Raw genomic sequence first — 16,164 nt, forward strand, 5'->3', positions numbered from 1 at the left:
GTCAGTTAGCCATGAGCAGCCAGATCCGTCAGCTAGCCATGAGCAGCCAGATCCGTCAGCTAGCCATGAGCAGCCAGATTCGTCAGCTAGCCATGAGCAGCCAGATCCGTCAGCCAGCCATGAGCAGCCAGATCCGTCAGCTAGCCATGAGCAGCCAGATCCGTCAGCCAGCCATGAGCAGCCAGATCCGTCAGCCAGCCATGAGCAGCCAGATCCGTCAGCCAGCCATGAGCAGCCAGATCCGTCAGCCAGCCATGAGCAGCCAGATCCGTTAGCCAGCCATGAGCAGCCAGATCTGTCAGCCAGCCATGGGCCGTCCCTCAGTCCGGAGCTGCAGTCCCTCAGTCCGGAGCTGCCATTCCTCAGTCCGGAGCTGCCATTCCTCAGTCCGGAGCTGCCCCTTACCCTGGTGCTGCCCCTTACCCTGGTGCTGCCCCTTACCCTGGTGCTGCCCCTTACCCTGGTGCTGCCCCTGACCCTGGTACTGCCCCTGACCCTGGTACTGCCCCTTAGTCCGGAGCTGCCATTCCTCAGTCCGGAGCTGCCCCTTAATGCAATGGGGTTAATGTGGAGGGGGGTCATTTGGAGGAAGCCTAGGAGGTGGTTAGGGACTGTGGTGACGTGGGGACCACAACCAGAGCCGGAGCCGCCACCGTGGATGGAAGCCCACCCAGACCCTCCCCTAGACTGTGTAATGGTGCGCCCGGAGTTCGCACCTTAAGGGGGGGGGTTATGTCACGCCCTGGCCTTAGTATTCTTTGTTTTCTTTATTATTTTAGTTAGGTCAGGGTGTGACATGGGGAATGTTTGTGTTTTGTTGATTTTGGGTGTTTTTATGGTAAAGGGGTTGTTGGGTATAGTATATGGGTTTGTGTGGAGTACATGTGTCTAGTGTTGTCTATGTATGTTTAGTTGTCTAGGAGAGTCTATGGTTACCTGAATGAGTTCCCAATTAGAGACAGCTGATTTCGGTTGTCTCTGATTGGGAGCCTTATTTAGGGTAGCCATAGGCTCTCATTGGTTGTGAGTAGTTGTCTATGTGATACGTTTGTAGCCTGTGTATGTGCACGACGTTTATTAGCTTCACGATCGTTTGTTGTTTTGTTAGTTTGTATTAAGTGTTTCGTGTTTATTTTTCGTCGTCTTTAAATAAAAGAAGATGGCTTATTTTCCTAAAGCTGCGTATTGGTCCGTCAATCCTCCACACGATCGTGACACCGGTACCCCCTGAATATAGCCTCGTTTTTGTTATTTTATTGTTACTGTTTGTTTATTTTTTACTTTAGTTTCTTTGGTAAATATTTTCTTAACTCTTCTTGAACTGCACTGTTGGTTAAGGGCTTGTAAGTAAGCATTTCACGGTAAGGTCTACACTTGTTGTATTCAGTACATGTGACAAAGTTGTATTTTTTTTGTCTGTGTACTGTTTCAGAAGGGCAGTGCTCTTGCATGTGTGTGTATGTACTTTCAGAGAATTTCACACCCATCTGTGGCAGTGTTTGTTGTCTTTAATTTTTCTTATTTTATTTCATATAAATGAGAAACAGAGAGGGAAAAGATTAGGACACCTTGCATCGAACCCCTGTCTCCGGGGTCAGAGTTCATGTGCAAAGAGACAAATGTTTCCCACTACACCATGGGTTCTTTTAAGTTTCCATGTTCAAGGTGTTAATGGGCACTGTCTGTGCTGGTGCTGCACTCAGCTGGGAGCTGGCGACTGTAGGGGTTTGGTTTGGTGTCCGTAATGTGCAAAGTTCTGTGAACGTCTGAAACACTTCGGATGGGTTGAGGGCCTCCTTCTGTGACATGGGTTTGGGTAGATCCTCTGCTGGACTGGTTAACACTTTCATTCTCTGTTAGGAGGGAATGCAATCATAATATGAACAAAAAGAGTGGGTGATATGCATATCCTACATTTCAGAATACTGGCGCTGGGCTGAAATAAGTAAATGTTAAACGGCAACGTTCTGTACAGTACCTTGGAAATAATGGCCTACGCAGAGGGATGAGGCACAGTACATTTTTCCAAGGTAACGTACAGAATGGAGGTGTTTATTCCGCTTATACCACATACATACTTTCTCATCTTTTGGTTGCTAGAGACGCGACCCAGTTGTTTGTTCGATTAGTTCTATATTTATGGATGCAACCCAGTTCGTTTCATTGCCATGCTCGCTGGCAACGTTCTTATCACTTGCCAACTAGCTATGGCTAACACAGTCACAATCTCTGCAGTCAGAATATCACTAGCAAAGTAGCCGCATATGTGTTTAAGCTGTTTTCTATTTACATTCATTTGGATTCATCCAAATTTAATGATGCCCAATTTTGCCTGGCATAGCTAGAATAGTTTGCCTTTGTCAGGACACTCAACACTGTTCATTATGAGGAGATCACATTGCACATTTGGGCTCCCAAGTGGCGCAGTGTTCTAAGGCACTGCATCTCAGTGCAAGAGGCATCACTACAGTCCCTGGTTTGAATCCAGGCTGTAGTACATCCGGCCGTGATTGGGAGTCCCATAGGGCGGTGCACAATTGGCTCATCATTGTCCGGGGTAGGCTGTCATTGTAAATAAGAATTTGTTTTTAACTGACTTGCCAAGTTAAATAATTAAAAACACTAGGCTTGAAGCTAGCTAAATAGTTTGTTGCTAGGGTAAACGAGTATTAATATTGTCTTTTGTATTTCATCTAAATCCTTTCATTAGTTTTTGTTATTTTCCATATCCAGGGATTGAGAGAGTATCGATTTGTTCAGTCGTGGATTACTCTGGCCAGCAGTACTTTCAAGTAAGCAGTAGGATTTTCCCCTCAGTCTGTTTTGATTCTACTGAGGAGAGCTACACTACATGACCAAAAGTATGTAGACACCTGCTCGTCAAACATCTTATTCCAAAATCATGGGCAATAATATGGCGTTGTCGTGACTAAGAGCCCTTAGCCGTGGTATCTTGGCACTATAACACAAATGCCCGAGGTGCCCTGTTGCTATTATAAACTGGTTACCAATGTAATTAGAGCAGTAAAAATAAATGTTTTGTCATACGCGTGGTATACAGTCTGACACCACAGCTTTCAGCCAATCAGCATTCAAGGCTCGAACCAAACAGTTTTTATAAGTAATTGATAATGCCAGCGAAGCTGGTGATTTGGAGGATATATTGTCATGGGTGTTGTTGCAAATTATTCTACATTTCTAAAAACCTGTTTTTGCTTTGTCATTATGTGGTGCTGTGTGTAGATTGATCAGAAACTTTTTTTACCAAATTTTAGAATATGGCTGTAAAGTAACAATGTGGAAAACGTTTCTGAATGCACTGCATGTCTGACTGTTACTATTGTTTGTTTCCAGCAGTTTTTATGCTGTGTATGTTTTGCGTCTTTTAAAAACCCTGCAGAAGACACTTTTATAAGGATGCTTTTAGTGTATGATTTTAATTAGCCATCTTCCGTTCTCCTTCCTCCGGTCTTTGTTATTACTTTTGTGATGTGAAACACGTTTATCTGTATTATTAAAAGGCTATACAAATAAAGTTATAAAATGTGTGAGCTATGCTAAGAATTTCCTCTTGTAGGACATTTGAAGGAATCATTTCAAGGAATCAGAATATGCCATTGTCGTCATTTTTTTTTTTTGCTACATTAAAGATGATAGAAAATGAAACGACTATGATATGGACCACTTAATCATGTTTAAAACTCAGCGTTTCTCTGTACCTGCCGCAGTGAACCAGCGGTGACACTCATCTTGTACAGCATCCAGAGAGGTACCAGTAACGTCGAGGAGAGAGTGAAGAATCCACCAATGGCGTAGCCCCACCAGGGGTACTCATAAGTGTTGTTGAACTTGAGGGGGGTATACTTGACCAGGGAGAAGACAAGCGTACCCTATAAAAAGAGACAGAAGTGGTCGAGGACATACAAAGGACATTGTTTAAGCAGAAAGTCTATTCAGGACTTGGAAAAACAAGAGCCAACCCGAGTGAGATGGAGAAAATGTGTCAATACCCTAAGCATTTGTTTAAACGGGTTATAGAAATTCTAAATTTTTACTTTAATCATTTAGCAGATGTTCTAATTCAGAGCAATTTTACAGTGAATAAAAACCTGTGGTTCTAAAAAAGCCTCTTAAAGCTAGAGGTTCAGCTTCTAGAAAAGCCTGGGGGTCGAAGTCAAGAATTAGACATTCTTCTTGGTTCTTACTTCAAAGATAAACCAGAGTTTAAAAGCTATCAGTCATGAGAGAGACGTGCATCTGTTTGATGAGGAGACTTACATCTTTATACCTACACCACAGCATATCAATACTGTTGGCAAAGTAGTGTCCGATACAATATTACCAACTGGGCACAGACATCAGTTCAACGTATAGATTTGATATACATTTGGTTGCGTTGTCAACTAACAGGAAATCAACAACCAATGTCGCCATGTCTTTGGATTAGGTTAAAAGTAGGATGATGTAGGACCTGACTGACTACATAGTTCAGTTATATTAAAGGACTACAAATACCAATGTTCATTAACGGAAGTAACATTATCATTCGGACTGAGACTCAATTCTGCACCCCTTAACCTTAGGCCTGGACTGTGATTCAGCTCATCTAGGTGAGTGTATGGTGTGTTCTGGTTTGTTGTCTGCTCTGCTACATGCAGATCAGGGTGAATCTGTGGCAATGTCTGTAGCAGAGCTCAGGCAGCTAGCAAGAACTTGTGAATGGGAATAGCTTAGAGAGCAGTTTATCAGTTGATCAACAAGAATACAAGCAACAAGTTTGGGGAACGTTTACTAATGAGGGAGACATTACCCTAGCTAGATCTGTCGACATAGCCACTGCAATGGAATCTACAAAAGAGGAAGTAAAATTCCTGCAGGGTGCAACACTGGCTACAAAAGCTGAGGTGCAGAATCAAATTACTCACAAAATCATAGCAGTAATTCAAAATGGAAAAATAGAACAGACTCGGTCAGATGACGCAGAGTGAGGAAATGGCTCAAATGTGAAATGTCATAACTGGAAGAATGGGTCACAGGTCAAAATAAGCTGCCCAGGTAAAGGGAAAATATGTATTAACTGTAACAAGTTTGGACATTTCAGTAGTGTGTCGTTCAGCTATAGCTTCACACTCAGCTATCAGAGCTGATACAGAGAAATGATGATGAAGATGGGGAAAGTAATGTAAGTATTTAACGTACATAGTCATCACAATGAATACAGTTTTTTCTTCTTATCAGTGCGCTGTTGGTGGCATACAAGTGAATATGACAGTGGACACTGGAGCCCAGGTGTCTTTGCTGAACACTGATGTTTACCATGGAAAGCTAGCACAGAAATTTCCCCTTCAGCCACTGGACGCTAAAATCAGTCAGTATTATGGATCGAGTGTGCCTGTTGATGGATATATCGTTGTGCCAGTGTCTCACAAAGGTAAAACAGTTCAAGCTAAGCTGTATGTTGCATGCAATGGTGACTGATGGGATGAGCTCTGCTACAGGCACTGACCTTTAACCTGGTTTAGGGAGAACCTACCATTGCACCCCCACAGCCTGCTATTCAGATTGCTACGGAATCAGAACCAGAGTGTGTAAAGGAAAATGCACAGGTCTAGGCTGTATTAAAGATTTTGAACATGCGCGTAGAGTGAGAAAAGATGCTCTGCCGGTGGTGCAACCATTGAGAAGACTTCCGTTGTACCAGCAGATCTGAAAAGACTGCAACACGAGGACATAATCAAATCAGTCATTCTCCAGAATGGATTTAGAACATTAGTTGCCAGGAAGAAATCAGGAGAAATTTGCACATGCTGTGACTTACGAGAAGTCAACAAGGCGATCATAGTGGGAAAACACCCACTTTCTTCGATTGACAAAATTATTACTGAGTTTGCCGGAGCCGCAAGTTTTCAAAGTAGACCTGAGGAGTGGATATCTCCAAGTTCCGCTCGTCCCAGGGTCTCGTTATCTCACCGCATTTATCATGCATGAGGGCGTGTTCCAATACAAACAATTACCCTTCAGATTGGTTTCCGCGCCAAGTGCTTTCCAGAAGATCATGGACATCGTGCTGTCCGGCCTGAAGGGGGCTCCACACTACCTTGACAATATCACGGTCCACGGAAAGGATAAAAAAGAACACACCTTGCAAAGCTCAAAATGCCACTGAACAGAGGGAAATGTGTCTTCAGCAAAGATATAACTTAGTTCATTGCCTACAAAGTGAGCGCTGCTGGAGTAAAGCTGTGCCAGTCCAACGTGATGGCAATCAAGAAGATGCCAGCACCAAAGTTGGTGAAAGAGCTTCAAACCTTCTTAGGAGTGACAAACTATTACGTGAAGTTCATTTCGGATTATGCAACAACGGAACCCCTAAGGCAGTTGCTACACCAGGATGCAGAACGGAAATGGATGTCCGCACAAGACCAAGTCTTCGCTGAACAGAAACATGCAATAGCAGAACCATCTGTTCTGGCTTACTTCCACCCAGATCGATCCAGTACAAAGCGAAGTGCTAAGCTACATGAAAGCTGGATGAAAAGGTCCAACAAGAGACATACTGTTCAGTCCTTACTACATGATAAGAGACAAGAGGAAGAGGAGATCGCACCTACCATTGGAAAAGGAGATCGCACCAATCACTCTGACAGAGTCCTCACCCAAGCTCATAAAGGACACCCAGGAACAAGAAAGATGAAGCAGTTCCTTCACAGCAAAGTATGGTGGCCAAAGATGGACGATGACATCACCAGCTTAGTGCGCAGAGCACAGCTTTTCACAAAGTGAAAAATCACTCATACCAGAAAAAACACCACTACAACCTACACCGTGGCCTAAAAGACCTTGGGAGAAGATCCAAGTGGACATCTTTGGAGAACTACAAGCAGCTCGAGCTCATCAGAAGTACCTGATCATTGTTACAGACCTGTTCAGCAAATGGCCTGAAGTCTTACCCAGAAGCAACGTGACCGCAGCAACTGTGATCAATGGACTTTCAGATCTGTTCACACAATGGGGCCAGCCTCAAGTTCTAGTTCCCGCAATTCACAAGCTGACTTTATATCTTACTTGGAACCATGCACCAGAGTATCCTGTTGTACCATCCACTAGCCAACGCAGGTGTGGAAAGTTTAACAAAGTCCTGAAGTATGGTCTTCGTGCCCTGATGCAAGAAAGAAAACAGTTCTCTCATGCATTAAACACTACTATTGAGCTACAGATCAATGCCTCACAAGGTGACAGGAAAATCACCCACCGAACTCATGATTTGGAAGAACCTTCAGAGTCCCGCTGGATACAGTCCATTCACTTTTTGCAGCTGATAAGCCACCTGATAAATCTAAGCTACGGGTAGAAGTGCAGAAATATCTGGAAACTCAAAATAAGTATTATGACTAAAACAATGTAAAGGAGGATTCCTCACTGCAAGTTGGAGATTGTGTCATGGTAAAGAGACCAGAGGACACACACTGAAAACCAGTTTCTCTCTGTTATCGAATTATTGCTCGACCTGGCAGATGCACATTCCAGGTTTAAGATGGAACCTTCTGGAACACAAAGACTTTCGTACTAGCCAGCCCGCCGAAGAAGAAATGGATGTTGTGTTCATTCCACAACCTGACTATATTCCAGGTCAAGAGCAGAACATTCAAGGTCAAAGACAAGAAGTTGCTCATGGAGATGTGCCAGAAGCAAGAGCACAAGAACAACATCAAGCAGAGCCATGACAAACTCGTGAAAGAAGGCTACCTGCTAGACTCCATTAATTGTTCATGACTTATGGTCTTAGTTCAAGAAGGGGGGGAAATGTAGGACCTGACTGATTACATAGTTTAGTTATAGGGCTATAATTGCCAATTTTCATTAACCGGAAGTAATATTAACATCCGGACTGAGACCGATAGTTTAATAGATAGTTAGTTCCCATAGGTGTCAGCTAAGCTATGTAACTTTCTCAGACTTATTAAACCGTGTTAAACGATAACGCAAATTGTGATCATTATTCTGAAACAATGCCCTAATATTGATGACTTTGTAAATCCAATCAGTTTCCACGTTGATTCAACTTTATTTTTTGAGTTGAAATTATTTGGAAACAATGTTGATTCAAGCAGTTTTTGCTCAGTGGGTAGATTGTATGCAAGTGGAGTTTGTATTAAAAGTATGCTTTCATTCTTAGAAGATGTTTAGACATTCAAGTGATGGAACTATTGTATTTGTCTATTGGACTATTGGTCCTTTTTGTTAGAAGAATTATATATAATTATATATTCTTCTAAGATAAAAGAGCAGTACAATAGTAAAGTGTATCACCTCCTCCACTGTATATACTGTAATAACATATGTTAACTAATGAAATGGAGACAACCGTTTCAGCTAGCAAGATACTTACTATGCATATCACAGGTGTGATGTACATCCAACAGTACTTCATGAATGGCCAAGGTCGATAGCCAATCATGTCCTCAATATTATCATACAGCCGCTCCGCACCTTGAGGGGATAAAATGTATTCACTTTAGTGATTCACAGATGAGTCGCGATTGAAGTTTTAGTCAGTTGTAAAACATATGTGACCCAATTCAGGAAACTAGGCGTATTTCACAAGTTCCGACTTCACAGGAGAGACGTTTGAACGTATTTATTTTTTTACCAAAATGTGGTTTTTGGCAGAAATGCATTCTCGAACATGTGAACTTTCATGTGCCTTAATATCAAACGTGTATGCCATCTGTAAATATGAATACAATTGTTAAATTATGAGCCTTGTTGGTTAAGCCACAGAAAACCCCTAGCCTTGATTGGCTGAGATATTGAGTGGGCTGGACATGCCAAGAAAGGAGTTCGGATTGGTCTGCCATATTGAAGGCTGCTGTCTGTTTGAGCTCGTCAGTCTGTTTTGGTAATCCTGTCAAACACGGCTTTTTTATGTATTGTGTAGTGGAGCTGCATAAGTGTCGCTCTCCACTTTCTGGAGGTTCAAGTTTTGAAGTCAGTCGAATTAGAGTATGATAGCTAAAGAGACAGAGAAAACACCCGTCTCCGGATTACATTTTCAAACTAAGGGCAACCGTGGTATGGCATTCCTGACAGGGAGACGCATCCATCATGCATGATGATGTATACATGTAAGATAGTCTAGCATGAGCTTGCTTAATTTTCAAATATTACACGTGGTTTCATTTCATGCTAAAGTGTACTGTTAGCTAGCTAGCTAGCATTAGCTGCCTGGCTCCCTAGCTGACATTATTTGTTTCCCAGAGCAGTTTGCTTTTCTCGTTAGCTAGCTAACATTGTACCTGGTTGGTTAGCTCCCAGCACTGTGGCATTATTGGCACTTTGTTCATTGTTATTTAACTAGCTAACGTTAGCTGGCTGGCTCGTTAGCTAATGTTACGTGACATGTGTATGTGTTTGTAATCTTAAACATTGTTTAACAAGCTGTTCGTTGTTTAGCTAGCTAGCTGGCGCGAGTTGTCTTAAACTAAAGTGTACTGTTAGTTAGCTAGGTAATGTTAGCTGGCTGGCTCCCTAGCGGACGTTATTATTAGTTTCCCAAAGCTATTTGCTTTTGTAGTTAGAGCCTAGTGTTAGGCATTGTTGGCACTTTGTTGTTGTTTAACTAGCTAACGTTAGCTGGCTGGCTTGTTAGGTGACGTGTGTACAACACCCGTTGAATATGGCTGGTGTTAGTAAACTTCTGCAAAAAAAAAATAATAAAGTTGTTGCCAACAGAGCTGGTTAGGCTGTTTTCATGTTATCCAGAGGTAAACAAATCATTGTTCAGAGCGTCAAGTGTGCGCTCCAAGAGCGAAATGAGATGGGTGGGGCTAAAGCTTAAGAGTGTGAACGATGCTGAATGGGTGTAGACAAAGAGCTCTTCACTAGATATCCAAACATTCAAAGGCGAGTTTACAAGTTAATAATCAACTTTCAAATCAGAATTACTTTCCCATTGTTCCTCAAATGCAGTGTATGATATACCATTTTGTAGCTCTGAGTCTCTCTTATCCAATGTAAAAAAACACCATTTCGCATTTTGCTAAATAAGACCGAAACCAGATGGTGAGTCACATATCTCGTTTAGAGTAACTTAATCCAACCCAGTCTTATCAACATGACATTATTGGTACAATGAGAAAATGTACTGTTTTGACTCATACATTCAGTATGTTCCCTCCAATGGAATTAAACTATTTTCTATGGACTTTAAATGATTTGTTTGGAAATGTTTGTGCATCTGTGGTTAATCCTGATGCTTCTCACCATAACACCACCCAACACAGATGGCCTGGAGACTAGCAAAGACCAGGAGTGTCATCCCACTGCAGGCATAGTAATCAAACAGCTGAAACACATACAGGCCACCCTACAGAGAGGGTGGGTGGTAGGCAGAATAATTAATAAACAATCTTTCTAAATAAGACAAATGGATGTGAAGTACTGTGAGTAGCAGGCAACACATGTGATTTTCACTGCAAGTCATCTGATAGTCTGTGGGAACAGAGAGGCTCAAATGCCCATTCTTCTTCCTATAAAAGCTACCTGATCATATGACTAATCTGTTGTGGTAAACCCGTTCGACCAGTATTGTCAACTCTCACCTCTGTGACCATTAGCAGGCCAACCAGGAAGCTGCACACACTGATGCCAAGCAGGAGAAGTTTTTTCCGCAGATGGCCCACGTGGAAGAAAGCGGGGTACATGTCTGAGATCGCTGTGACCATGGCATCGTGATATACAAACTGAAGGGCAAAAAGGTTGTTCTAGTGAGGACGCAGGCCTATCAATTTAACAACCAATTAATCATTCAAACAATGAAATGTATTCATAAAGCCCATTTTTACATCAAGAGTTGTCAGAGCTTTACAGTAACTTGGCCTAGACCCCAAAGAGCAGTGATAAAACATGCATATGGTACATTTCATTTGACAGAGGTCATCAGAATCATAGTAGGTATCACCTTATGAATTGCCTAATATAATAACGCATACTATAACTACCTGCGTATAGCCTACACAACTCAAAGGCCTCCACAGCTTCTAATGTTGTAACAGTCTGAAACCGAGCATAGATCAAACAAGCAACATCTTAGTCTAAACAAAAACACTGCAGCTCAATACCACAAAGCGGAACAGACATACAGGGATTAAGGTCTGAAAGGCACTTGTGCGTCGGGAATTTTGGCTATTACTGTCACTGAAAATGTGAAAATAGCTGATTACACACAAAAATGATTTAACTTTCTGTAAAGGGTGTGGTTCCTGATCTATTTCTCATAGGAACTTAGGGACTTATGTTAATTTGAACCTGGACTTGGTTAACTGCATAGTTAAATGCCAAAAAGAAGAAATTAGCAATGTCACTAAGCCAAACAAAACAACAATAGCCAGTACAAATGTTAAACGTAATTTACTTTTGCAGTTTGCACTACACCATGACAAGCAACAGTTCATGTTGTCATTAACTAGCGCATTATAGTGACGCCAGCAAGTGCATTAGCAAGCTAATGATAGCTAGCTAGCTAGCAGACCATTGAATCTCGCTAGCCAACAAGTTAGCATCATCAGTCAGGCATTGAACTAAAGACATTGTTTGGGGCTACTTAGCTAGCTTCCTCAGTGATTCATGCCAAGTGAAAGTGGCATAAGGCGCAAAGTAGCTTTTAAAATGTAGTGACTCACAAATCAGTGTTTCCTCAAATCATTTTGTAGACCTTCATGGACGCTCTAACCTACCTCACTGTCTAACCCCAGTAGGAGGATCATGACGTAGAAGAAGATGGCCCAGAGTTGGGGTACTGGCATCATGGCCACAGCACGAGGGTAGGCGATGAACGCCAGGCCAGGACCTGTAAGTGGTATATTAAAGCATTGTGTTCACATGATATCCCTCAAAGGGTTGAACATGCTTTTAGTCTACTGGCACACAGTATTTACAACGTTGGTACTAAATGTCATACTTTAGTCCCATTTAGTCTACTAGTTACCCATCGTTGAACAATGCTGTGGTTATCAAACTAGAGCAAATATCAGGTTTATTACAGACACTTTGTAAATAGTGAGATTTAAGGTTTGAAGTTACATGCGGAGCATTACCTACCTGATTCAGCCACCATTGAGATGTCTATACCCTGTTCATAAGCCATGAAGCCCAGTACAGAGAAGATGGCAAAACCAGCCACAAAGCTAGTCACACTGTTTAGTAGACAAAGATACACACAGTCCCTGAAATTAAAAAGACTACATTAGTCAGCCTTAAATTCACACAACAAAATAGGTCTTCTCAATACAATGTCATGAATCATGATCGAGATCTGTGTACCTGTAGCAGTTGTTGTTGTACTTGTTGTAGCTGCCTAAAGATGTCAAAACCCCTGTACAAACTCCATAGGAGTAAAATATCTGGCTTCCAGCATCCATCCATACCTGAAACAATTAATATGTCAAAATAATTGTTAACTGCGGTAGAAAGTGTATTTACTTATGTGGGATGGATCTCAGTTTTGGACACAATGAAGTGTGTTCCTACCTGTGGGTCAGCGAGGCGGGCTGGGTCTGGGTAGAGGTAGAACTTGATACCATCTATGGCCCCTGGCAGTGTGAGTCCACGAACTAGCAACACCAACAGCATCACATAGGGGAAGGTGGCAGTGAAATAGACCACCTGGGGGGAGACCAGACAAGCATTACTTTCACTCAGTCTATGGCTCATCCTAACAACTTTACACTATTCATGGTGTCATCAGGCTGAATGGCAGAGATGCCACCTTACCTTTCCAGTAGACTTCACTCCTTTCCAGACACAGAAGTAACAGATAATCCAGGACAGTAGAAGACACAGAGCTAGGTCCCAGCGAACACTCCCAACCTCTTCAATTCCCCCAGACAAGCCCAATATTCTTCTCCTGGGAGTGTAAATGCTTATTTAGTAACATTCACTCTAACTTTTTTTTTAAAATGCATTTATACATAATAAAAAAATGTGTGTACATTGTCAAGTCACTTACTCCCAAAATTCTATGACTGAGGATGTAGTGTTCCCATGAGAATGGGAAGAAATTGTGCTGTTCTGGCCAGGCTCAAAACAGTTGTCTTATAGTGAGAGAAAAAATTACAAAACAATTAAAGCACATAGATGAGTAGAATAGTCTATGGCTTATGTACATTTGAGGTGGATTAACTTCCAGCTATAAACTTTCAGCAATACATTGTCTGTGCCATGTATTTAACTTAAAAAACCTGGCAATTATGTTATGATTAGTTAGTGGTTGACAACAACCATAATAAGTTATTGACAAGCATAACATATAAAATACCTGTGTTCCAACTGTTTTTACAACTGGCCCATGGGAGTTCTAAGCTGAAGGAAGAGAAGAGGTATAGGAACGCCCAAGCCAGAATGATGATGTAATACACTCCAGTGTACAAAACCACCACTTGGCTTCCATAGCCCAGGCCTATTGAGAGAGGTCAACATCATAAAACGACAACATAGAAAACATAACGAATTTGGGGTCTGATATGGGGGGCTTATCAATGAGGAAATACTTCCTGAATTGAGGATAATGACTTCCTGAATTGAAATGGAAATGTCCTCAACCTTGACAAACGGTTCATATTATCAGTATATCCATATTAGCACTATCTCGTTGGCATCAATAAACGGGCTACTTCATACAAATGTTAATTGACAGCTTCATATAGTCAATGATAAAGATACAATTTAGGTAATCCTTAAGACTTGGTATTTGGTATTTTATCAGGAGCCCCATTAGCTGTTGCAAAAGCAGCAGCTACTCTTCCTAGGGTCCACACAAAACATGAAACATGACATAATACAGAACATCAATAGACAAGAACAGCTCAAGGACAGAACTACGTAAAAAAAAAAAAAAGGCACACGTAGCCAGCATATCAATGCATACACACAAACTATCTAGGTCAAATAGGGGAGCGTCGTTGTGCCGTGAGGTGTTGCTTTATCTGTTTTTTGAAACAAGGTTTGACTTACCTTCAAAGAGTGGGCAGATTTTCCTCCAGCAAGTGATTCCACCCTGACTAGTGTACTGGCCCAATGATATCTCCAGGAAGAAGAGGGGAATACCGCAGGTGAACAGGAACAAAATATAGGGGACAAAGAAAACCCCTTTTTGGAGTAATGATTAATAAGTGTTAATAAGCATGAAACACTGAAATTGACTATGCATTTTGAACCACTGTCAAAGTCAGGGAAATTGTACATTTATACTTAGTCTTCTATCACACAGCACCACATAAGTCACATGCTAGTAAAGCAGCTGTGGTTAGAGTTGATGGGGTACAGACAGTTTAACTAAGCTTATGAGCACTTACGTTATATTCTTCAAGAATCAATGGATATATATCTTAAATTAAAAGTTTAAAATACAATTGATGTCAGAAGTTTACATACACTTAGGTTGGAGACTCATTTTTCAACCACTCCACAAATTTCTTGTCAACAAACTATAGTTTTGGCAAGTCGTTTAGGACATCTACTTTATGCATGACAAAAGTAATTTTTCCAACAATTGTTTAGACAGATTATTTCACTTATAATTCACTGTATCACAATTCCAGTGGGTCAGAAGTTACCATACACTAAGTTGACTGTGCCTTTAAACAGCTTGGAAAATTCCAGAAAATGTCATGGCTTTAGAGGCTTCTGATAGGCTAATTGACATCATTTGTGTCAATTGGAGGTGTACCTGTGGATGTATTTCGGTATGATGCCTGCGTGGTCCCATGGCGTTTATACTTGCGTACTATTGTTTGTACAGATGAACGTGGTACCTTCAGGCATTTGGAAATTGCTCCCAAGGATGAACCAGACTTGTGGAGGTCTACAATTTTTTATCTGAGGTCTGGCTGATTTCTTTTGATTTTCCTATGATGTCAAGCAAAGAGGCACTGAGTTTGAAGGTCGGCCTTGAAATACATCCACAGGTACACCCCCAAGTGACTTAAATTATGTCAATTTAAGAAAATCAGAAGCTTCTAAAGCCATGACATAATTTTCTGGAATTTTCCAAGCTGTTTATAGGCACAGTCAACTTAGTGTATGTAAACTTTTGACCCACTGGAATTGTGATACAGTGAATTATAAGTGAAATAATCTGTCTGTAAACAATTTTTGGAAAATGTACTTGTGTCATGCACGAAGTAGATGTCCGAACCGACTTGCCAAAACTATAGTTTGTTAACAAGAAATTTGTGGAGTGGTTGAAAAATGAGTTTTAATGACTCCAACATAAGTGTATGTAAACTTCCGACTTCATCTGTATATACCAATCCCAGATTGCCCCTTTAAGTAAATAACGTTTTAATTTACAGCGGAATAAGTTTCATTATTTAAGAGTTTAGCCTTATCTGAAAAAATCAAAGTAAAACACTTTTATATAGGAGCAATTTCATTATGCGTGTTAAAATGTATATGACCACATAAAGATGTGGTGTGATGCTCACCTCCTCCATTTTTATAGCACAAGTATGGGAACCTCCATACATTTCCCAGACCGACAATGTGTCCAGCTACTGCCAATAAGAACTCCGTTTTGCTGCCCCACTTGCCCCTGTCCTGGGGCTTGGGATCAGGGAGTTCCACGTTCGCCTTGGCTCCTGAACTCATCAACTTCAGCTTCACCTCTGTCTCATTTGTACTCTCCATTTCAGCCTTTGAAAGTCTATTACAGTGTCCTGAAATGTTGCATACCATACCAAAGTTATTGTTTTGAAGCACTACTTTTGAAAATGTAAGTAATATATTATGTTGAAAATAAGGCTTTTGTTTTAATGTCTTAACATTGTGGTGAATATCTAAAGCATGATTACTACACTGTAAATAAAAATATGTTGCTTAAATATCCAAGTTGGCTGGACTTAAAATTGGGAAAATGTTGACCTGGAACTCTCCGCTAACCCAACGTTTTTTTTTCCCCGTCTGTACTTGAATTTGAAAAGCAATATTGAGTAAACTTAAGTTTGCTTTGTTAAAACCTCTTGAAGCTAGAGGGCAGTATTTTTATGTTTGGAAAAATAACGTTCCCAATGTAAGCTGCCTATTTCTCAGGCCCAGATGCTAGAATATGCATATAATTGACAGATTAGGATAGAAAACACTAAAGTTTCCAAAACTGTCAAAATGTTG

The 16,164-nt window shown here is 41.2% G+C and overlaps 1 protein-coding gene across 1 annotated transcript; it reads right to left on the minus strand.

Annotated features, from left to right (window-relative positions):
• Window positions 1-1,599: 1,599 nt before the first annotated feature.
• slc6a22.2 (solute carrier family 6 member 22, tandem duplicate 2) lies at window positions 1,600-15,774 on the minus strand. The gene is made up of 14 exons (XM_055868958.1): window positions 15,483-15,774; window positions 14,011-14,145; window positions 13,316-13,456; window positions 13,007-13,091; window positions 12,772-12,904; window positions 12,529-12,663; window positions 12,322-12,425; window positions 12,100-12,224; window positions 11,736-11,848; window positions 10,602-10,742; window positions 10,264-10,366; window positions 8,390-8,490; window positions 3,720-3,890; window positions 1,600-1,853 (listed from the first exon to the last, which is right to left on the minus strand). Exons 1-14 carry the CDS (start codon window positions 15,730-15,732, stop codon window positions 1,647-1,649), a joined length of 1,944 nt encoding a protein of 647 aa, XP_055724933.1. The 5' UTR covers window positions 15,733-15,774; the 3' UTR covers window positions 1,600-1,646.
• Between the last annotated feature and the right edge of the window lie 390 nt (window positions 15,775-16,164).

The sequence above is a fragment of the Salvelinus fontinalis genome, chromosome 18, assembly GCF_029448725.1.
Source record: "Salvelinus fontinalis isolate EN_2023a chromosome 18, ASM2944872v1, whole genome shotgun sequence".
Taxonomy (NCBI): domain Eukaryota; kingdom Metazoa; phylum Chordata; class Actinopteri; order Salmoniformes; family Salmonidae; genus Salvelinus; species Salvelinus fontinalis.

Coding starts and splice junctions, on each gene's coding strand:
- slc6a22.2 (XM_055868958.1), bottom strand. CDS start 15,732: ATGGTATGCAACATTTCAGGACACTGTAATAGACTTTCAAAGGCTGAA. Junction 13,092..13,315: donor TAAAAACAGTTGGAACACAG/GTATTTTATATG, acceptor TCTCACTATAAG/ACAACTGTTTTGAGCCTGGC. Junction 12,905..13,006: donor TCAGTCATAGAATTTTGGGA/GTAAGTGACTTG, acceptor TTACACTCCCAG/GAGAAGAATATTGGGCTTGT.